General features: G+C 36.0%; 1 protein-coding gene across 4 annotated transcripts in view; it reads left to right on the top strand.

Annotated features, from left to right (window-relative positions):
- NPAS3 (neuronal PAS domain protein 3) overlaps positions 1–23,408 on the top strand; it is a 595,216-nt gene that overhangs the window by 395,203 nt on the left and 176,605 nt on the right. For all 4 annotated transcript variants that reach the window (XM_063160388.1, XM_063160386.1, XM_063160387.1 and 1 more), the window contains one exon: positions 20,545–20,634. In XM_063160388.1, the coding sequence (XP_063016458.1) occupies positions 20,545–20,634 (90 nt within the window). The remainder of the gene's footprint in view (positions 1–20,544; positions 20,635–23,408) is intronic.

Genomic DNA, 23,408 nt, shown 5'->3' with positions numbered 1-23,408 from the left:
TAGAATGCAGTAAATAAGGCCTAGGGCCACACATTGAAGACTGAGGAGAAAACAAAATACCAAATAGCTGTTCCTTAAGGGCAGCATTATCTATTACATGCAATAAATGAGGCCGGAGTTCCAGTGGAATGCTTTTTTACTTTGCAGCCCTCGACTTTACAATCTCAATGCTTTTCTTTTTGAGTTTTTCTGAATGTAATTTCTTATGGTCTACTAATAAAAATGGAAAAGTCAGGAAGTCTTGCTGAAGCTAACATAGTTTATTGGAAGATATATAGTTTTATGATAATTACATGTATTTTTGCCATTTGAACAGGGTAACTAAAATAAATTATAATTTTCTACGTGGTCTAGCATGAGAAGCCTGGAAATGAGGGAAAATTCACAGACAGAGTGGCCAATCACTGGAACAAGATCCCCAGGGAGGTGGTAATGACCAAGCTTGTTGGTGTTCAAGTGTTTCAACAACTCTCGTAGATGCATGGTTTAACTTCCAGGTTGCCCTGTGTGTAATCAGGAGTTGGGCACAATGATCCTCGTGGGTCTCATGGCTTAGAATATTTTATGGTGCTAACATTTGCCAATATCCTTCCTAGCTTTGCAGATACAAGAGCGGTTTGAATTGGAATTTGTGGGAGCCATTCCAATTTTTGGAAAGAAATCTGCTATAGTGGGAAAATATGTCTCAGTTCTATTTCATGGTGCTTAAATAATCTAGCCTATCTCTTCTAGCCTTCTCTCTAATTTCCAATACTCATCCTCCCAGTGCCTCACACTTGCTTGTTCAGCCTGTCAGCATTTCCCACAAACTCCATTTTCATTCTCTTTACCAGCCCTAGTCTTCTATCTGCATCCTAGGTACTTAACAGATCTAGCTTCACTTGCTTAATTCCTTCCTTGCCATGTTGGATCATATCAAAGATTGAGAACTATTCATTCTAAATATGGACCAGGTGATTTGAAACTCTTTTCTCAGATTATCGAAGAAGCCCAAATCTTTTCGGCTCCTAGATTTATTAATCCTAGAGTCATTGGCATACTTACTCTTAAGGTGTCTTTCTGTTACGCAAGGGACTCCATTCCCTGCCCAGTCCTCTGCAGTTCTTTGCCTCATTCTGTTTCTCTTACACAGAACCTGATTCATGCATCTATTCTACTCAGGCATGAGAGGTTTTTCTTCCCAGGACACTGGAAGGCATGTGATGAGGCAAGTGCCCACTGTTAGTTCTCATGGAGACATACCACTGACCTTGTGAAAACTGGAGGTGAAAATGCGAGATCTGGTCATGTGCCAGCAGTCTCCAGCAGTAGTTCTGTGTGTTTAAATGGAATCATTAAGATATTTTTGTTGTTGTTATTGTCAGCTAGAAATTCTACAAGACTTGTAAATTGGAGTTTTACTCAAGAAATCAGAAATTGGTAAAATGACAGCAGATTTGAACAGAACAGTTCAAAAGAAAGATTTTTTTTTTTTTTAATCAGGGGCAATATAATAGTCTCCCTACCACACTCTTGAGAATAATTAAACTAACTTGACTGATTTTTCCCAGAAATTCAGCCTGCAACTGATACCAAAGAAATTACAAATCTAAAATCTTGCTTGTATAATGCAATGTATTCTACTCCATAAATCAAAACATGTAAAATTTGGAAGATTAAAAAAAATAAAATAATAGAATAATTTAGTTTGGCAAACACTGCCAGGATCTATTTAATCCAGCCTTTGACAAAACACCACCATGTCAACTAAACTATGGCACTAAGTGCCATGTCCAGTCATTTCAGTATCCCTGGAAATTGAACACTTCCAGAGATGGTGACTCCCATCACTTCCCTGTGCAGCCCATTCCAATGCTTAATTACTCTTTCAGTGAAAAAAATTTCCTGATGTCTGACCTGAACCTCCTCTGGAACATCTTGAGGCCATTTCCTTTGCCTTGATGCCATTTGCCTGGGAGATGAGCCTGACCCCCACCTGGCTACAGCCTTATTTCTGGTACTTGTAGAGACCAATAAAGGGCTCCATGAGCTTTCTTTTCTCCAGAGAGACATGGTGCAGCAGAGACCCACCTGCAGCCCCTGGAGGAGCCCCATGCCAGAGCAGATAGATGCCTGAAAGAGCAGATAGATGCCTGAAAGAAGGTTCTGACCTTGTGGGAAGCCCACACTAGAGCAGGCTCTAGACAGGGACCTAAAGACCTGTGGGAAAAGGGTACAGTTTGTGAAGAACTGCAGCGCATGGGAAGGTCTCATTACTGAAGAAGTTTGTGGAGGATTATCTCCTGTGTGGTGGACCCCTGCTGGAGCAGGGGAAGGATTCCTCTTCCTGAGGAGAAAGCAATGGCAGAAACAATGGGATGAACTGACCATTACCCCCATTCTTTGAGTCCCTGTACCACTGGGTGCAAGTAGGTAGATAATCAGGAATAACTTTAAGCCCAGGAAGAGGGGAGGGATGGGGGGAAAGTGTTTCCCTAAGTCTGTTTTGCCCATGATGGTAATTGGTGAATGATGTCTCCCTGCCCTTATCTCAACTCATGAGCCTTTTGTTATATTTTCTCTTCTCTGTCCAGTTGAGGAGGGAAGTGACAGAGCAGCATTGGTGGGTGTCTGACCTCCAGCCAGGGTCAAATCACCGCACTTGGTCCTGCTGGCCAGACTGTTTTTGGTACAAACCAAGATGCCATTGGCCTTCTTGGTCACCTTGGGCAGCCTCCTGGTGCATATCCAGCTGCCTGTTGACCAGGAGTCCCAGGTCCTTTTCTGCTTGGCCATTCTTCAGCCACCCTTCACCAAGTCTGTAGCATTGCATGGGATTGTTTGTAAAGAAATAATTTATTAAAAACACATACTTTTACTCAATGTTGTACTTTGTAGTAATATGTTCCAGAAAGTTATACTTTGTAGTAATATGTTCCAAAATTAATTTTCTTCTATATTGGTCAGTATTTTTTTTAGTTAATCTTTGTAGTTTGGGAAGATACTACCATGTCAGTTAAAAACACCAACACAGTAAGATGATGAAAAGGAAAATCTTCCTTGCAGCTCATTCTCAGCATTAGTTGAGGATTGTTTCCTGGTAATTGATACAGCTTGATAGCTTGGAAAAAAAAATATTCCATAAGTTTCCCACTAGTGTTTTCAGATACTCAATAGCACATGCATCTTGTGTGACCAGATGTCTCTCCAAAATCCCATCATATTTATTTCATTATATTAAGAGATTGATATCTACTGTTCCCATTGCATTCTTATTGTAGGCTAGGTGACCAGGCTGAATCCATTTTAAGGAAATGTAACCTTCATCATACATTTTACCCAGGAAAACATTTTCTAACAAATTGTGCAGCAATGTCAAAAGGGGGATAGAGCTACTCAATAATAAATCCTTTTCAATTGCATCAGTTTTGCTCTGGTTAACTAATTTTGTGTAATATCCTCCAGAACATCAACAGGAGTAACTGAGTCAAGTAAGGAGTCCTGCATCGGTTTATTTCTATGGAATGTTTATATACTTGTCTAACAGTCTGAAATAATGTTTATTACTAAACAAGATTTTAGTAGTGATAAATTTCCACAGTTTATATCCACTAAGTTTCTTACCAAGGTAGAGTGTAAAGCTCACTTCAATAAAAAATAGTAAATATTGCATACTGGATATGTACAAAAGAGGAACTGTATGAATACAGTCACTGGAATGTTTCTAGTGGACAGGTCTGTGGGTCTTTACAGATCTGCATCCCACACAGAGAAATATGTGGGTAGAGACAAGTTTAAAAAGATTTTTTTTTTTAATTTTTGACAACAAACAGATTTCTAGATTTAAAAAAAAGGTATACTTTTATAAAATTTGAAAGTTCTTAATTAGACATAAGGTGTTTGATTGGTCAAATATAGAATTGAATGACAGTGTACACTCAAGATGCTCTGACATTTTGTCACTGGCTTTTCAGATACTGCATCCTTAAGAATGAGCAGTGATGGTGTGAAGAAATTAATAGGATAGTTGAATGTCTTCAGCTAAAGTTGGCATTCCAATAAATTTCCACATTGATGATATATATACACACACATATATATATACATCATCATGTGCCAAATTTCTTTGACTGATATTAACATAAATGGGAAATTATTTGCCTTACCTAAGACAACAAGATTTTTCTTTTTTTTTTATTATTTCTAAGACTTTGTATTAGAAGGGAGAGAGAGAGAGCTGTCCAGTGTTGACTACTGTAAGAGCAGAGTACTGTAAGATTTTTGTCTTTTGATTTGCATACAGGCATTTTTTTCAAGGCTGTGCCTTTGACTGCCAACTCTGAACAGGTTCACACAGCTAAACAGTTTGAGCAGTGATTTTTTAAATTGCTGCAGAAAGTCTGAAGGAATTTCTAAGGGGAAGAACTAAATGTTGCACAGATATGTTCAAGAAGATAATATGGGAAAATTTACCATTTTGTGAAGTCTGGCATTTTCGACACACACGTTTAGAAAACAGTATCAATCTTTGTAAGCAAAGAATAAAAGGTATTCCTGGCAAGAATAGGTAAGTGACATTAAAAGTTTAGGAAATTTCTGTTCAGAAGAACAGAAATTATCCTTCTTTATCTATGCTTCAGTTCAGACAATGCCGAATCTGTTTGTCCTGACTGGTGCACTTGCCATGTGAGCTGCTTTGGAAATAATATTATCTGTGGGTTTTTTAAGTACTAAATAATTTCTGTATACATAGCTTTATATTCACACAAAAGTCTGCAACAGGTCATCATTTATTTTGTGACATTCTTTACTAGAAGTGCAACTTAGTAGTTGTCTCCCTCTTTTTCTTCAGTCTTCTCTTAAACTCTCTTTCTCTTGCACATTTTTGGTCCTTCTGTTCTCTTTGCTTGTTGTTCTGTTCCCCTTTGTTCCTCATTCTGTCCTTTATAGTCATTATATTTTCTCATTATATCATTATTTTCTCATATGGTCGTTATATTTCTCTTTACAGTCATTATGTTTTCTACAACTACAAGTGAGCTTAAGCTTGTTCCTGCTATTGTGAGATTTATTCCCTATCATTGGGTTTTTTCTAGCATTTTTGTTAGACCTTGAAATCTTCCTCCTTTCCATCCCTCAAATCCAACAAATTCGTGTCCTTCCAATGACTGACTCCCAGGTTTAACCCTCTGGATTCAATGAGAAGTGCACTGTATCCTGAAGGCAGGAAGGAGGACCCAGAGATGTAAGCTTGATTAGTACCTCAAAGCAGGCAAATATTCTGAATTAGTGGAAGAGATGCTGAAGCAATAGTTAGTTCAGGAAAACAAGCCAGTCCAAGTTTCACGTTATAAGATCTTATTAATTTCCAATAATCATTAAAAACAAAAAAAAAAAAATCAAAAGAGAAAAAAAGAGAGAAAATAGCTAAACATATAATAGAGCGGTGAGTCTGTAGTCTCATACACAGGACAGATATTGTATTTTCATTGTAAAACCTGTGCTCTGATTGTGTAGCTAATGTCACATTTTAACTGGAGGCATTTGTGGAACACTTTTTATTCAGGGAAGTCAGATTTAAGTTCATATTTCTGGTTCAAAAACCTGTTAGACCCATCTCTGGGACTGTGCAGAACTTCCACTGTAACTGGAAAGGGGAACCTTGGTCACTGTATTATGCAAGTTTTTTCTAGTGTCTTGGCAATAATCTATAAATTTGTAGTTTTAACTGAGGTAAATGTTTGTGATGTTACCAAGGCCATTAGTGTTGGGCAGGTGATAAACCTTCAGCCTCCTACAGGTGAGAAATGTTTCCATGTATGTAGTTCATAAAGTGTTTTATAGAACATATTTCTTCTAGAAGGAAAGTAACTGCTGTGGGACCAGTTGCTAATGTAGATCTTTCTTACAGGGCCTTAAAAACACAAGCCCTGATAAGCAGTGTTAATTTAAATACTTTACCTGAACATACACTAGAAGTCATAATGAGACAACGTAGTGAAATTTGTTCTAATGTTTATGTTCAAGTTGAAAATGTTTTATGTTTTTCAAAAATTGATATTTTTTCTTCAGACTCTTCCTGCTCTCACATTATCTCACAGACACGCATATATTCAGGTTTTTTTCCTCAGGATGCTGTGTGAGCCATTCATTATTGACTTTTCTTCTCTTTGAAAGAGTATCTGCCCACATAGTTAAAAAACAATTGTCTGTAGGTTTCATGATCTCCATGCAGATATGTGTCGGTGAGAAGTATTTAAATTCAAGGAAATAGCTATCAATTCCCTCATTGCTGAAGACAGATTCAGGAAAAGGATCAAAACTAAGGAGAATATGAGATTTTCCAATTTGAGAGGGACAAAGGAATGTGATAAATTTCCGAGATTATTGGCGTGTTTGTTCTGTTTCTCTCATCTACATATTAGCATGATTCGTGCCTGTTTGGCCAAATATGCTGCTGGCTAAGAACTATTGTAGCTGTATTAGGAGTTGTGCTGAGTTTTGGAAGACTCAGTACTGTTACTGGGAATACTGGTTACATTGCTTTCAGACCCCTTTGAACACATCACGCTCCCTAAGGACAGCCCGTGTGTTCCTTTCAAACCCTATGTTGCAAGTAATGTAAAACAAATTGTTAGCAGCTTTGTGGTAAAGGAGAATGTTTCTCTCTGGTAGTCTTGCTTCCCTGTTTCATGTTGCTCTTTCTCACACATCTCTTTCTCTGCATATGGGGGTGGCAGAACATAGGCTTACAGATAATTGAGCTTGCTGTTTGTTTCCTGAAGAGCTCCCACAAACATATTTTTAAATCCTTGAATTTGGGTTGCTGGCTGCGAAGTTGCATATATTTGTGTAATATATATCACTTCATTCCATCTACACTTACCATTTTTTTTCTCCAGAGTGAAATTCATACAGTGTTTTGTGTTTGCTATAAATACACATCTCAGCTGTATTTCTATCCTTTGTGTCAACATTAAAATTCCCTTGTTCTATGTTTAGCTTGAATAATTACCAAACCATTTGCAATTAGAACTCTAGGATATGACCTCACAGTGATTTATTCCTTCGTTTCTTTCTGTATTTAATGCATTTCAGATACTGAAAATACCAAATCTTTGTCCTTTTATTTTGATGTTTATCAGTAATGGAAACATTCCAAAACAATCAGCCAAATACCTATGCTTTGTTCATTTATTGCCTTCTCTGAAGATAAATTGACTGTACTCAACTCTCTTCAGCATTTTTCTTCACCTAGATATTATTGCCTTGTGCAGCCACCCCAAGGTGACTGTTATCACTTAATTAAATCCTTGCACGCTGGGAAGAAAAAACAACATTGTTCGTTCATAACCCCAAGGAGGTGTGTTTTTTTTTTTTTTTTCTTTAAGCCACTAAGCTTTTTCCTTGTTTTATTAACTTATTCCTGGCTACAGCAAGACATACTTTGTTGATGAGCAAAAGGTTGTATTAGCTTTTTATTTTCTGGGTAAACTTATCTTTTCTCTGGGAAGAAAACTGTGGGCATTACAACAAAGAAGAAAAATGGGATCTCTCCAAACCCTGCAATTCTAGTAAAGGTCTGTGTAAACATCAAGCCAGTAAAGAGAAACAGGGGAGTAGCAGGAAGGAAATGAGAAAATAAAATGCAAACATAAAATTGGAAAAGACAAAAAAATAAGATGACGTGTATATACACAGAGAAACTACTGCAGTGCTAAGGGAAAATTGGCATTAGGAATAGTATTTCTGAAGAGAAAAATATATCAGGGCTCTTTATGGTACTGTCTAGGGCAGCATCTTTTTATTAGCCTCTTGGTTAATGTCCTCTCTCTGTCTATTGATTTTAGACTACATAACACTTTCTTTTACCTTTGCATTTTCTTTTCCATAATGCATAATCCTCCCTGAAAACTGTAAGAGGAAATATTGCAGATGAGCCAGTCGTTGAATATGTGAGACCTGTGATTTGTTTTTAAGTTATTTTAAGCACAGTAGTTCATATGAGAAAGTTCATTTGAAGCAGTGAGTTGACAGAATACGTACAATGGTTTAGCTGCATATTGCTTGTTTCTAGTCCATTAAATGTAGGACCAGAAAATAGGTTTATCTACTCTAAAACTGGGGCTCAAGCAACCATATGTATTTGTTCGTGATGCTAAATCATTTTGCCACCTGCTGTGTTCAACAAGCATTTGTAAATAATAAATGTGATTTGAAGCTGTACTGTTTGCAACAGCAGTTTATGATATCATTTGTATAGAAGCATAACATTCCAGTGAGTGATAAGAAAGAGCTTTTAAGGAGTTGGATAATCAAGACTTTTGAAATTAATCACTTATTATCTGTAGACTGTAATTATTGTAGGTCAGAGACAGTAGTACAAGTTCATCTATGAGGCACAAAAAATATTGATAGATTTGTACAGCTTCGCTCCAAATCCGGTATATCCGTACTCTGGAAATTCCCTTTGCGTGATAAAGTTTCACCCTAACTTCTGGGATTTCTTTTTATTCTGTGCATTCAAATTCTTTTCTGTGGCTTTGCAAATCAAATTTTACAATGTTTATCTGGCTTAAATTTCTGTCTTTCTTAGAAATAACAAAAATCTTTCCATTTACCTTTACAGATTAACAGAATGCTTTCCAATCTGTGTACAATGGATTTGCCATCCACATATTTTAACCTATATTCAGGGGTTTTTTTGTCTAATCTATTTTATCTTCAAGGGCTGTAGGCCTATAGCTATCTGCATATCTTATTGAATATATTTAAAAGGTAACTGAAGCCTCTTCTATTTGGAATAAAGGCAATATATTGCAAATTCATCAAGACTTTAGGTTTGGTTTGGTTTCAGATTGCTATGAAAGAGTGATTTAGGAAACACTAATTCTGCAAGTAATTAGGTTTTGGTGTCAACAGAGTGAGATTCCTCAGAAGAAGATAGTTTTAGCTTGAGTAAGAGATTTTTTTAGGAGTTGACTGTAGGTAGAATTTGATATGTAAATTTGGGACACTAATTTCAAATAGCTGTTGTATGTACACACTTTCTGTTTGCTTTCCAAAACTGATTTTGTCAGATTTTTTCCTTTCCTTTTTCATTCCCTACTGGGAATTCTAGTTCTACATTTATTGTATTATAGGATTTTTTTTATTAATTTTCCTACTAGTTTGTGATATCAGTGGGTGGCATAGCAACTTCATTGGGGAAGGATTGGGAAATGACACAGGAAGCCTGTGAGGGAGAACTTGATTCTGACAAAGTTTAGGTATAAATATATTGCAAGATATATTGCAGTTTGAAACCAGGATGATTTTAAGTTTCATCTGCCATTAATGTCCATCTTTTAGGTGTCAAAAATTTTTCTGAATTTCTAAGCACCCTAGTGTGTTTATTTTATTTTCCATTAAAATTTTAATTTAGAAATAAACCCAGATTTAAGTACAACAGAAAATCTCCTCAAGCTGAATTGCAATCCTGCTAAGGATTGTAACTAGGCTGAAAAAACTGTTTAGATTTTAAACCCTAGTCAGAACTCAAACAATCTTCTCAGATGTGGAAAACATTTGGTTATATTTCTGTTGCAGTTATCGTGTGTGTGTGTGCTTCTGCTCTTTCCCATCTGGTTTGAAACCAGAGTCAGGGAATGACTGATAAAATACCATTTCTTTTTCACTATAGTGACTGAAAACAGATTGAAGAAATTCAGATATATGTCGGAACTCATTAAAGCATGACCACTTAAATTTATTTATTTTAAGTTGGAGGAGTTGCTGCCAATTAAAATGGCAAATTTACATGCAGAAGTCTTATCTATACTGTTTTCTGTGTGGTGTGTCAGGCAGCATGTTCATTTGGGCATGGCAATGGAACAAAATCTGAACTGCAAAGACATTCACATGGCAGCGTAAAAAACACTGGCAGTAGAGTTTGACAGGAAAAGGGGTAATAGTTTTAAACGAAAAGAGGGTAGATTCAGAGTAGATATAAGGAAGAAATTCTTTATGATGAGGGTAATGAAACACTGGCACAGGGTGCCCAGAGAGGTTATGGATGCCCCATCCCTGGGAACATTCAAAGTCAGGTTGGACGGGGATCTGAACAACCTGATCTAATTGATGTCCCTGTTCATTTCAGGGTGGTTGGAGATAGATGGCCTTGAAAGGTCCCTTCCAGCCCAAACCACTCTCTAATTCTATTTGATTTTGGCTCAATGTAGTTTTACAGTGATTTAAAGAAAGAGAAAAAGATGGAAAAAAGGTGAAGAAAATCAGGAAAATATGTTATTGCTTAGGGTCTAAAAGTAGACAGTTCTGGAGACAGGAGCAAACTGCAAAAATATGTAACTTTGTTGTATTATATGATTTTTCTTTAGTAATTTTAATACTAATTTGTGATATCAGGTGTCATAGTAACTTCATTGCAGAATTGTAAATGTTGCAGGAAACTTCTGAGGGAGAACTTAATTCCAACAATGCTTATCTTGAAATATATGACAGCCGAAAGAAGAAAAACAACACAGTGAAAGCAAAACAGCTGGGATGCTACATTCACACTTCTTTTTTAAACACTCTATGTATAAAGCATCATAATAAGAAATTAGAAGTGTTTCCTTGGTTTTCTCTGGGTGATTCTGAATAACAGGGAAATGGTGCTAACATTTGATTTGGCAAGAGGAGGAGTTTTCTTTCATCACATTCATTTATGAAGGCACATTTACCACAGTCATAATACAGAGAGACAAAGTTTCAGGTCTCTTACAAATTGGAGTGAATCAGATAGTAACAGTGGAGAGCAATCATGTCAGTACCTGCTTGGGACACGAGATTCAACATAGATTGTTGACATGTGCAGTAAATAGCATTAGGATTGGTGATGTCAAGACTTATTCAGGCCTCTTTAGATAATGCAGGGTTGTGGATTATTGGCACAACAACAGCTACTGTACTCTGCACTTCCAAGGAGATCTCGAGCACCCTTTGATGAGCAGGTTACTGGTACTTTGTGCTGCAGCTGATCCAGGGGACCCCTTAAGGGAATAGCATAATAATTTGGCTGCACACTAAAACCCTGCATAAAAATACAGATGAAGATTTTCTGTCTCTAAAAGGAAAAAAGATATTATTAGTTGAAACCTTGTGTTTCTGGCTTCTGGACAAATCATAACTCACTTACCAATCCCCACACTAGAGAATGGGATTTTATTATGGAAATTCAAACAGACCCTTAATTATCACAGCAGTCAGAGGTGCCACTGTAATATATTAGCTTGTATTTTAAAAAGAATATAAACCTTTTTCATTGGAAGAGCTGCTCTGTGCTGTTGATATGCTTGAATTTATGCAATGAGCTGGTAAACAGCAAAATCCATACTTATCTTTACCAACACAGGCATTAGAGGTGAGCTCAAAAAAAAAAAAAAAAAAGGCCAGGAGGGAGGGAGAGAGAAACACAGTATTTCTTCATAGCCTAGGGTGAGATTAGAGACCTGTTGATGGCAAACCTACATACTGTCTTCTCACCTGGTCTCATATTCCAGCTGTGAAACAGAAGTGGAAGGTCAACATAGCAATAGTGTTTTGTAGTGGAAAACTGAGTTGATTTCCTCACATTCATTCAGGACCAGACCTCCAGTTCCCTCAGGATAATTGATTTTCATATAAATGTGCATTTCCCACTTTTGTGTGAAATGTACTTCTGGACTGAAGCACTGTAAGCTCAAAAACCTTGCACAAAATATTGCAACCCAGCATAAAGATATCAACTTTACTGTGAAGAATGTAAATGTTGTGGATAATTATTTCAGGGGAAGATTATGAAATATTTTTATTATTAATGAAGTATCCAATTTGTTTCAGAAATTTGTTTATCCCATGTAGTTGCAGTATTCCTATGTTCCCTGAACAGATAAGTGAATGGAAATCTAAGCTTCTGTGAGAACCAGAACAGCACAGCATAGTTTTGTGTAGATTTGCATCCTGTCTTCTAAGACCTCTGTTAAATCTGGAAAAAAACCTAACCATGGATTTGAATGCTGTTAGTGCACTAGACAGACAAAGACATGCAGAGTAAAGGAAACAATCTTCAGAGTTGCAAGAACCAGTTCAAAATACAAACCTTAAGGGGTTATAGTTCTGTGGGCTTTTTTCCTCTCCCTTTTTTTCCATGTCTTAATAAACTCAGCTTCTACTAACTAGCATGTTCTGATTTATGTCAGTCCAGAGTCAAGGATTCAAGTCACAAGATTAGGGATTCAAAAGGCCATAACTATTCTGGAGGCTTCTGTGTACTGGTTTTTAGTGGAAAAGCGAATGGCTGCTTTAATTTAGCCCAGCTGTCTGTGGATCCTGGAAGACTTCAGAGGGAACATGTGTGGAACTGCTCCACACTCCCATAGGTGGAGGAAAAATGGGTATAGCAAAAGGATCTCCTATATTAGTTCAAGGATTAATGACAGCTGGAGGAACTCTTAGCACATTAGGACCAGATTCTGTCTTCTTTGCATTATAACATGGAATAAGAGGCTGAAGATAAGAACATGAGTTTTTAATTTTTTTTTCTATGTATCTTAAAGGGTTACAGTTTGAAACAGCACTGCATTGGGTAGACTATGGGTTTATTCTTAATGTTCTGTGTTCTTAATATATCTGTATTCCGTTGTCTGGAAAGTATTCTCAAGATGTTCTTCTTTCAAGAAGAGTATAAATCAGAACTATATGCTAGTCAAAGAACTCAACTCAATTTCTCATTCAAATCTATTTTGGTTGTATGTATTGCCATCTAATAGATTAAATATGCTAAACACAAGCCCCTCATCCTGTTCTTCCTTGAGCACAGCCTCTCTGCTTCATATGTATGAAATTGTGTGAGGCAAGTGAGAACACATATTCAGGTCTGGGATAGAGGTCGAATTCTAGCAAGCCAATTGTCAGGATCAATCACCACAGCATCCGAGTACCTCTTGAGTGCACAGAGGATATTTTAAGAGTGAAATTAACTCTCTATAAAAAATTCTTCCTTTTAGTTTTTTCACCTAGGTTTTTGAACAACTGATATTTAGCTACCTTTATCTGTTTGCTTTCACATAGTGTCAGGTTGTGTAGATTGACAGAAAAGCTAACCAAACATGCAAATACACAAGGAATATAAGATCAATTTGAATTGAGCTTTCATAAACTGAAATATTTATACGTTGCATAAAAGGGCTTCATATTTGCAGCTTGGGAAACAATAACATTCACAAAAATGCTTATTGCTCCCGCAATCAGTTTTGCTTCTACTTGCCCTGTGTTTCAATCAGCTCAGGTTCCCACAATCTTTTGCTGTGTGTTCTGAGGTGCAGGTCTGGGGACTCTTGGCCTCACTCTGCCATCTCTGTGTATCTTAGCTTCTGCTGCTGCATCACCTTACTCTTTCACTTTTGGCACTTATTTAGTAAATGTTGTGCAGGTACATACTTTGTCACGTCCTTTACTCAGGGCAGCACCTCTCAGTGCAGAAATGCATAGCTGATTGTAATATTTGTACCACCAAAGGGCAGGAACCACTTACATTCAAACACTGAGTATTTTCAAAACAAAGGCAGTCCACAGATGTACACTTAGTCCTGACCCAAAGTGATCACTTTCTCAGGGGAAGAGATATATAATGTAGTCTCTGTATGATAAGTCTTGTCCTAAATAAACCTGATTGCATTCTGTGGCATCTCCTGTCCAAAGAGTCTGGAACCAGCACTAGGAGCTCTAGGAATCCTAAATAATGAAAGGTTAGGAACTCATCAGAAATCATAAAGATAAAAGTTTGGTGCTTTATTGCATGACTTCACAGGGGATTTTGAGATTATGCAGCAATATAGAATGGCCTTCTAGAAAAAAATAATATTTCTATCTATGGGGCAGAGATTCCTAAAAGTCATTTATTGTTCTTGTACTCAAAAAATTGTCAAAATCTTAATCTCAGATTTTTTTCTTGAACATCCATTACTTAGAAATTTTTAATCTTGCTGTGATTCTCAAATTTACCTCTGATACTTCTCAATATATTATTAGCAAACAGTCCAGGGAATACATCTTAAGAATTCAACTGCCACCTTTAAATATTTTTCTTGCCTCTAAACTTTTCTCTTCTACACTTTCTACTTTTGCAATTATTCTGTTCTGTATGCTTTTTTTCTAATCAAGTAGTAAAACTGCCACTGCAAGTTTTTGCTGTTTTGGATGTATAAGCAGAATTATTCTGTAAGTCTGTGAAAGATGCGTCAAGGGAATCAGTAAAGTTTACTCCTCCTCCTTCATTTCTTGGCTTTGAGCTATAAAGCAGACCTCCTTATTATTGACAAATTTATTTTTTGGCACTCCCTTGTTGTCATAAATTGCATCCTGACCACATGAGCAAAGAGCACAAAAATGACAAATTAGGAAGCTGGCATCAAAGTCCATGCTAGCCACATCCTTTGAGTTTGTCCCCTTACCTCATCTCTTTTACTGTAGTTGTTTTGGTGCCAAATGCATGCTGCCTTGTTGCCAAGTATGTGTCATTAATTCACAAGGAGTCTATGGTCATGTAGCCATATAACTGTTATGGTGGACTGTGATTGAAAAAATGGCAGCAGTTTGAGTTGAAAACTGGGGTTTCTATGTGTTTTATATTGGAATTTTTGCTTAGTAGCAAAAAGCTTGTAGCCCAAGGAAGGCTGATATAATTCCTATGCCTTTTAATTTTTTTTTTTTTTTTTTGGGGAGAGGGAGGGCTTTTGTTGGGAGGTGAGGTTTTTTTGTTTGTTTTGTTTATTTGGGGTTGGTTTGTTTGTTTGTTTGCAAGGGATTAAAAAGATGGAAGAGGACAAATAAAGCTTTTAGAGATTTGTGTAAGTCATTAGATGGTCAAACTTCAGTTGCTCATTTTTATTCATGTGTATCAAATATATCCCATGTAAAATCGTATTTCCCAGCACAATACTCCAGTTGTCTCATAGTACTTAATTGTGAAAGCCCAAGGTCAGATTTTCCACCTAAGTAGTTATGCTTTTGCATGTTTGTTGAGGTTGCTGGAGGATATTGCTCTGATATCTTAATAATGAGAGCACAGAAGATGGATACTGAGGCCAGATTTCTGTTAGCCATCATTCATGCCTTTATTTTAACCCTCCATCCAAAAATGGTTGCCATGTTGAAGTGGAACTTGTGTTTTTGCTTCTTTCTTTAGTAAATCATATTTTTTAAGCCATGTTGTGATTCAATCGATAAATAAATAATGTAACTGTATATGTATTATAAGAGAGGGATTATGTTCTTTCATAAATGTCAGTTGCATCCAATACTTCCTCTCTTTTAAAAAAAGAGTGAAATATTTTTGCTGTTATTGAATTTTGTATGTCTAATTGATGACAGGCTTTGTCCTTAAATAAATGCTCAGCTCCAGTTATAGTATCACTATGTTATAAGAGTGAAAAATTCTAATTAAGATGATCTGTTTTCCAGAAAAAAGTTTAGTATATCAATTAGTCTGTTTTATCAGGGGGAACATTCCTTTCTCCAGCCCCTAACTCCTGATCAGAGCCTGAATGAGAAAAGCATCACAGATGCATGCTGCATTGGACAAAGAACACACGCATGCATTTAAATCATGTATATCTTACTTTTTACTGATGTAATTGTGAAATATGTCCTTTTTGCATTCATAATTAGGGGGTGGAACAGATGGTGAAGGCTTAGTTTAAAATAATCTGTCATTAAAATAACCTAGCCTACTGGTAATTCTTCACTCTAACTGGAGTTTAGGTCAGCGTAACAGGGTTTTTTGAAGCATTGGAATACACTAGAAAGAATTAGGGACTTCATAGATAGTGTGAAATATGAGGATATTCTCCAGAAGGACACCGTAGTAAGACTCCAGTGAATTAAATTTGCCTGTAGTGGGAATATGCAAAAATGGCTGGGACAAAATTCCTCTGACAAATATAAATCCATTTACTATGATGCATTATACATAAGTGCATATTCGGTCAAAGTGGTACACTTGGTTTCATATCTTGAAAGGAAATAACCTCACTATGCTTCAAATACTGTAAAAGGCAGTGAGTATTTTGGGTTAAAAACCTGTGCTTTACATTTTTGTATTATTCTGATGTCAGAGGATATAAATTATAATAATTTGCATTATTATTCCGGTGTGCTGTAGCTAGTGACTTTTAAATCTGAGTCTCACTTCCTTCGTGTCTACCACATTGACTTGCTCGTATGTGACAAAGAAAAACTTGTATCAGTCCTGCCTGGCTAATTTAGAACAGTTTTCAGGAAAAAGAAAACTGGTTCAATAAATCAGATAGTTGCATGTCTTTAAAGCATTTATTTTAGTGTTCCCTTCAAGATTTCATTCTTTAACAGCTTTGAAGAGAGCATATAGATTTCAGCATGGTATTATGATAAATCTTCTTGAGGAGGGGCAAGCATTAACATTTGTGTCGGTTCTTTTTCATCTTAATCCAACCTTGGTTAATAATCAGAAAATTCTACATAGTGGGTAAGAAGATGTAATTAACCCTTTGACCCCAGAATCTTAATTGGCGCCTGTTGAAAACAGTGGGGCAGTTAAAAAAAAATAAATTAAAAAGTAGCCTGTGGTGATTGAAACAGCATAATACATAATGGTTTTCTGAAATCAAAAGTAATAGAGAGCTTCAGCTTTAATCACATTTTGCATAAAGCCAGTAAGTGTAGTTTTAAACAAGAAGTAACCAGTCTACCTTAAATTGGATTGTGCTCAAAATTGGCATTTGGGGTCACCCTGACCCTTTCTCAGCTGCCACACTAGATGAGATAGGAGTAGGTTTATGACAGTCAACTTCATTCACTTTAAAATAAAAGAGAGAAATTAAGTCAAGAAAATTTTCCTTGTATTCATGGTCTCTCCTTCGATGAAAATAGTACATTACAAAACACAGTTACCTTTTCAGACTCTATTTTTATATTATACTTAACTCTGAAATGTCCAGAACAGAAATCCTTCTGCCTGTGAACTACATTGAAACTGTTAAGAAATTCTGTCTGGAAAGCACTGTGATCCTCCTTTCAAAATAGATATTTGAAAGCTTTCTCAATCCACTACCCTTCTCTCATTTATTTTGTCCTTAGTTATACATAAGCATTATGAAAAATACTTCCAGATATTTCTCATTAAAACAGAATTTTTTGTGAATATGTAGTATCCAGTGGTATCACATACTCTTCTGCAGTATATAACATAACCTGTGTTATGTTGCCTTGCACCTTCTCTGAAGTCTGCTGCTCTCTTGGCATGCACAAAGGACATACGCTTTATGAAAAATTGAAAAATTTCAACACGCATTACTTAAATAATAAATATTCATAAATAATACCTATGAATAACGAATGAGGCAGTCCTTCAGAACTACTGTTTGACCTGTAAAAGGAACAACAACATTGTCACAAAAGTGGTCCGTCTCAGCCCTTTCATACTGGTGGGAGGAACTGCCTTGCATTGGAAGATGGCTATTTCTCCTCCAATTTTTATTGTCATTTTTCTTAGGATTTGGAACTTGAGCTTAGTACTTGGAGCTTTTGTTTTAAGGTCCTTGTATTTTGGGCATGAAAGGAGTTAGGTGTCCATTAGCTGTTAATCAGTGGTTCTTTCAAAATACAATTAAATATAAACTTCCTAATTTTATTCTATTAAACAAAATGCTGAATTTGGCCAGGAGTTGCACATAACCATAGCTTCAGAGAAGGGGAAAAAGAAATTGAGAAAGAATGACCACGACTCATTAGTCTCAGCTGGCTTAACAAACAGATTTTATGCCACAGGAAGTGACTAATCACATCCAAAGGTGTTGGTGCGCTGTGTTGGCCCTGCCGGTCCTTCGGTGCTGCCTCCTCAGTTACCTCCCTTGTAAAACTTGGGGGCAAAAGTAAGGAATATTCTTCCAGAGAAAAAGAGAAAAAAAGCCTAAACAAGTAAAGCTAATAAAGTAAAACTATTTAAAGGAAAGGAGAGAATCTGAGTTAATGGCAAGGAAAAGTAGCAAGTGCTTAAGATGACTAACACTTCTCACTTCAACACCCTTCCAGTTGCTGATGACTTGCAAACTTTAGCCATGGAGGTTGAAATTTCTTTGAACAGCTATGTTGGCTAGAGATTGTTTGTTTGTTTATATTTTTTCCAGCAAAACTGGTGTCAGACAATTTCAAAACTACACTGAATGAAACATTTCTGCCTAATCAATACTCAAAGCATTCTTCACATTTTTGTTTCATTAAGCCTGAATTCCTAAATAAGATGGTGCGTATAAAAGAAGCAGAAAAGACATCAGTGACTCAGAGAATTATTTTTTCTGGTTCTTAGAAAAAATTGCCCAGATATGTCAGATAATTACACACTAATGCAGTGTGCTAAGCAGACCAGATGATGAATGTGCTTAAACTGTATGTCATTCTCTCAAGTAACAGAGCAAAGAGGCCACGCAAAAAGCTATGTAAAAAACTGAGAAAAAGAAGGTTGTGTTTACATGATACACAAATAACCTATGAAACACCTTTCCTCAAGAAAGGAAGTATCACAGTCATGCCAACTGCTAAGAACAGGTTTGTAAGAAACCTCTGGTAGGCTTGTCATTGCCAGTATGGACATTCCACTGCTCTGAAGCATCTCTGTACATACTGCCAGACCCAGGGAAACTGACTGCTGCTCATGGGCCTTTAGGCTGAGTCAGTGGGACAATTTCTTCTTCTTGGTGCAGAATGCAGTTCTGTATGGGTGTCCAGGGAGACAGTGTCACGGTTCTCAGTTCAACAGAGGGTTAAGCCAGTTGCCTCAAAGGACACAGGACAGAGAATCAGGAATACTTTAACTAAGACCTGTAAAGATTTGCTTTTCTGAGTAAGAGATTGTACATAGTGAGAGAGATCAGATGTGCAAAGGTCTTGATTGTCCTGGTATTGATCTAAGTTTGAACTTCACTGTTCCAAATATTCCACCTGTTATTGATGTTAAAAATTCAGGGAAGTGATGTTAATAATTTGAGAAAGAAATTATGATGATTTATAAGAGGCCATAAATTACTTGCATAATATAAATGTTTTTACATGAAGGAGATCCATGCAGATTTACATTTTTATTAATTCATAAATATAAATTAGAGTCTTTTTTTAATGCAGTGTCTTTAGTGAGGGTTTGTTTTCCAATATGCGGTCTATTATTTTTAGAAAACTCAGATTTTGCACTAATTCCACCACCTACTACATCAGAGCAGGGTGAACTTTTGCCAAAGACAGCTTTTGACTAGCAGCCTGTTAGAAATTAGTCAAGAAGCAGAAAAATAAAAATATTAAAATCCCTCAGAAATCACTGTTGTGTATTTGCAAAGGAGTGGTTACATGATTTTGTCATTATGTATCTCCATCAAATTTATGTGCTTTTTCTTTCCAAAACTAGGCTAATCTTTCAAATGCTACAGTAAATATTTCCTTTACATGTTCTTTTATCACAAGGGGATATTTGAGACAGGATTTTGGGGATTTTTCCTTGTTCTTCCCAAAATTTGAGCTGTTTCATACTTTCTGAGCTGTTTTAGCATTTCTAATTTCGGGAATTTTGTGGTTTTACTTTTGCAATAGTCTGTGATTGTTTGCCAAAAATTATCGTCATAAAAGGCAAAAAGGTAAAGACGTGGATGGTGTATTAAGGTAGTTTCTTCCTAATAAAGGTTTACTCTTATTGATAGAGGTACCCTGTGTCAGTTTAGAATATAGTCCTCTGTTTATTAACTGCACTCATGTTTCAAAAGGTGTGCATTAATCGCTGCAATTGTATTTTGGTTTTTGCAGTTGAAATGGAAACCACATCCAAAGACTTGAACCTGTCAAAGAAAAATCTGATCTAGACTTTTACACCAAAAGGATGAAATTCATAGCATTTCTAGAGACCTAAGCTGTAAACATATTTGACAGTAATCTGCTGATTGGCTTTGTTGTCTCACAGAAGGAAAATGGTGTGCGGGTATATGCGTGCGTGCGTGTGCATGTGTGTGTAATCCTCAATTAATTTACAAATTATTGAGGTCCACAGCGATTTGAGTGATGGCAGGATTTTATTTTCTCCTTTTGAATTTTTGGAAACGGAAATTCTCTGCTTTGATTCTGAGCAATAGGGGGTGATTTTTTGTATACACTGCTCAATTGGAAGGTTATGTGTTTTCCTTATTTATTTCTTCATGAAAAAAAAATGAACATTTTATTCTTTTACATTTCTTCTATCAAGCAAAGGATATAAATTTTATACAGTACATGGCAGATATAAGCATGGCAGTAAAATAACTTAGTAATATACTCATCAATTTGGACTTAGTAATATACTCATATGATGTTTATTAATATGTAGACAGAATACAAAGAAATTGTCTTAAGGGTTCAAATTAAAACCACTCTCACAAAAGTCAGAATATTTTCCTCAGTTTATTCTGTGATGCCTTTGTTTGAATCTACTTCTATTTGTAGTTTGGAATTCTTTAATAATCTATTAACTGTTTTTTTTTTCCTCTTATTCTGTAGTCCCTCGATGGATTTGTATTTGCACTAAATCAAGAAGGAAAATTTTTGTACATTTCAGAAACTGTCTCCATCTATTTAGGCCTGTCCCAAGTAAGTACACGCTTTCAATTCTAGAACATAACTGTGTATGATGCATTCTTCTGTTTATTATTATTAAGCAAATAATAATTTGGTTTCTGTGTTTTCCATGGATTATTGAATAAGCTGTTTAAGGTGCATCCTGTTCATCCTGAGACACAACTGAAAAATGTATCTATAGTATTGAATGTTGAGATGTGTAAGAAAAGTTTTTGCCACAAAGGATCATTATTAATTTATCGAGAACAAATTAAGTTTCTTTTCTCAGTTGTTTTGAACTTTAAACCTCTATACCTGATAGGAAAGGGACACTCTAATAGTACTTCCCTTGTGTCCTATTACTGGATGTTTATGGAGTACCCTGCATTATCCAGGGAGCTGACACGATGACAGGGAGTCATTTGGAGTCAAGAATTGCTGAAAGAGGCCATTAAAATGTCTTGCAGGGAGGGTTCCAACAAGGACACATTTTGATGCTTTCACCAATACTCACTAATATGAAAAGATGAATTTGTAAAATATAGTAATTTGGAGGTGGGGTTGGTTTGAGATTTTTTGTTTTTCATTTAATTGCTGACAACTGTTTTTCAAAGATTAAACGGCAGGGCAGAAGTGGGGCAAAAGTTAGTTGCTAATGCTTATTCCTAATCCTGCAGCATTCAGAAATGTTTAGGCAGGATAGCTTCTTTCTGCTTTCACTTAGAAATGAAGCAGAAATATTTTGCATGATGATTTTCAGAGAGAAACCATCTACTTCTACTGCAGTCACCCTGAGGAGGAAAAGAAAAACTGAAATAATACGTATTTCAGATACTTTAAATTGGGACCCACACAGCTATGAGGAAGCAACTATTTCCATAGGCTACTTACTGTCAGTTTTGCTGTACCCCACCAACAATTAAATGGGAAATATTAATATTTGGTGACCAAAATACACTAATTTTAAATAATATCAGGTGAGAATATGAATAGAGCTCATTAAGTCCTCAAAGAATATGCAAGCAATTGGCTGTAATAAGTTCAGTAATTGTTATTTTGTGCTGGCTTTGGCAAACCCAATGATAGAAATGGAAACAAGAGCTTTTTCTAGCTCATATCAGTATTCTTGTCTCTCATTAAAGTCCCTCGTTTTGTAATAGACTTCAATCCCTGACTTAATCTGTTTGGGAGTTAGTATCAAGAATCTCATATTTTGAAATTGGTGCACCACCATGTTGCTAATACAGTAAAGAATTGGAACTTTAATGTTTATTATTGTCTTATGTTCATATTAATCTGGTTTATGCATAGTATCCAACAAAGTCTAATAAGCCAGTAAAGAAGAAGGATGGATAATTAGTTTAAGCAGGTAAATGCTAATTAGGAAACTCCTGAAAGGCATCCATTATACACTAGCTTAAAACAAATTTTACAGCCCTGGTTAGTGGTGTAATCCAAATTCTGTCAAGGCAACTGCATTTTCTGTAATTGAGATGTGTATGTTTGCTTTGCATAACAGATGGCTCTGTATGCTTAGACTGATAGCTAGGAAAATAATAATTGCATTATTCTGGCCAAAAGAATATTAGCTCTTGGGTTTTGGCCATTTCAGTCAGTCCTCCTGCCAGCACAGCATATGCACATATATGGATTGGATTTTCAAGGAAATTGATGCATCTGGAATAGTGTGGCCATCTGAAATATCATCTGTTCAAGAAAAATTTGGCTTTAACCCTATGTTAGTCTCTTGTTAAAAGCATTTTCTGCCACTGTCTTTCAAACTACAGAGTTGATAATTCTCTCCTTGCTCTGAACTGACATCATGTTGTTAAGACTTTACTCTCCATGTTGATCCATATACATTTCAAGAAAGAGTTCAGATAAATGAAGAAATTTTCTTTGCCTGTTAGAGTATCGGAAATATCAGGGCAAATATTTCCATGTGTTCACCACTGAAAGTACTGATGGAAAAACTACCATAAATCAGAACCAGTACTGTTGTTTTGTATAGAATAATGAATTAAACCTACTGAGATTTACTAAAATATCTGAATTTTTTTGCTTTTCTTCTCTTCTGTCTTTATGGAGACATTTGGTAGTTCTAAGACCTACAGTATTTATATATTTTTGATATATTGTTCTCTTGGTACAGCATTATACTGCTAGTCTCTTAATAATTTTAAAAGGAGTGCTGTAGCTACTTCCTACTAAATCACTAGTCAAAGCTTATTAGTTGATAAAACTATTAGCAAGTCTATCCTTGGAACCATTTTTCAAATATACATGGTAAATGCTACAGTTTTCATCACACCAAACTTAAAATTCTCATGACTTCTGAATTTCTGGGTTGGTGCTATGTAATACACGTAGTTTTGTATTTCTTGCACTGCATGTAACCATTGATATACCCTATGCTGATACTCCAAGACTTTATATTTATATAGAACCTCCAGGCAGTGTTGCACCTAAAGGCATTATAATGTACATTATTATTTGAAATAGCTTCATCAAGTGCTGCCTTTGGATTCTTACTTTCTGGTCAAATTATTTCTCCAAGATTTCATCCTTCTTTGGTGTTGTTTTTTTGGGTTTTTTTAGTTTTCATTTTTTAACTAGCATGCATGGAAATAATGTAAAATATATTTTGTATTTGCAAAGCAAAATCTCATGTCTCCTAGATAAAGGAAAATAGTTCTTGTATTGAATCTCAGCAGGTGACAACAGTTATGGTAGTCAATTTTACTCTTTTCTGAACATTTAGAGCCAGTGGTGCAAAACAAATGGATGCCAATGTTCTAAGATAGCTG

The sequence above is a fragment of the Melospiza melodia genome, chromosome 6, assembly GCF_035770615.1.
Source record: "Melospiza melodia melodia isolate bMelMel2 chromosome 6, bMelMel2.pri, whole genome shotgun sequence".
NCBI lineage: Eukaryota > Metazoa > Chordata > Aves > Passeriformes > Passerellidae > Melospiza > Melospiza melodia.
Note: the sequence above shows the minus strand (reverse complement) of the source record. Positions and strands in the feature narration are given on the sequence as shown.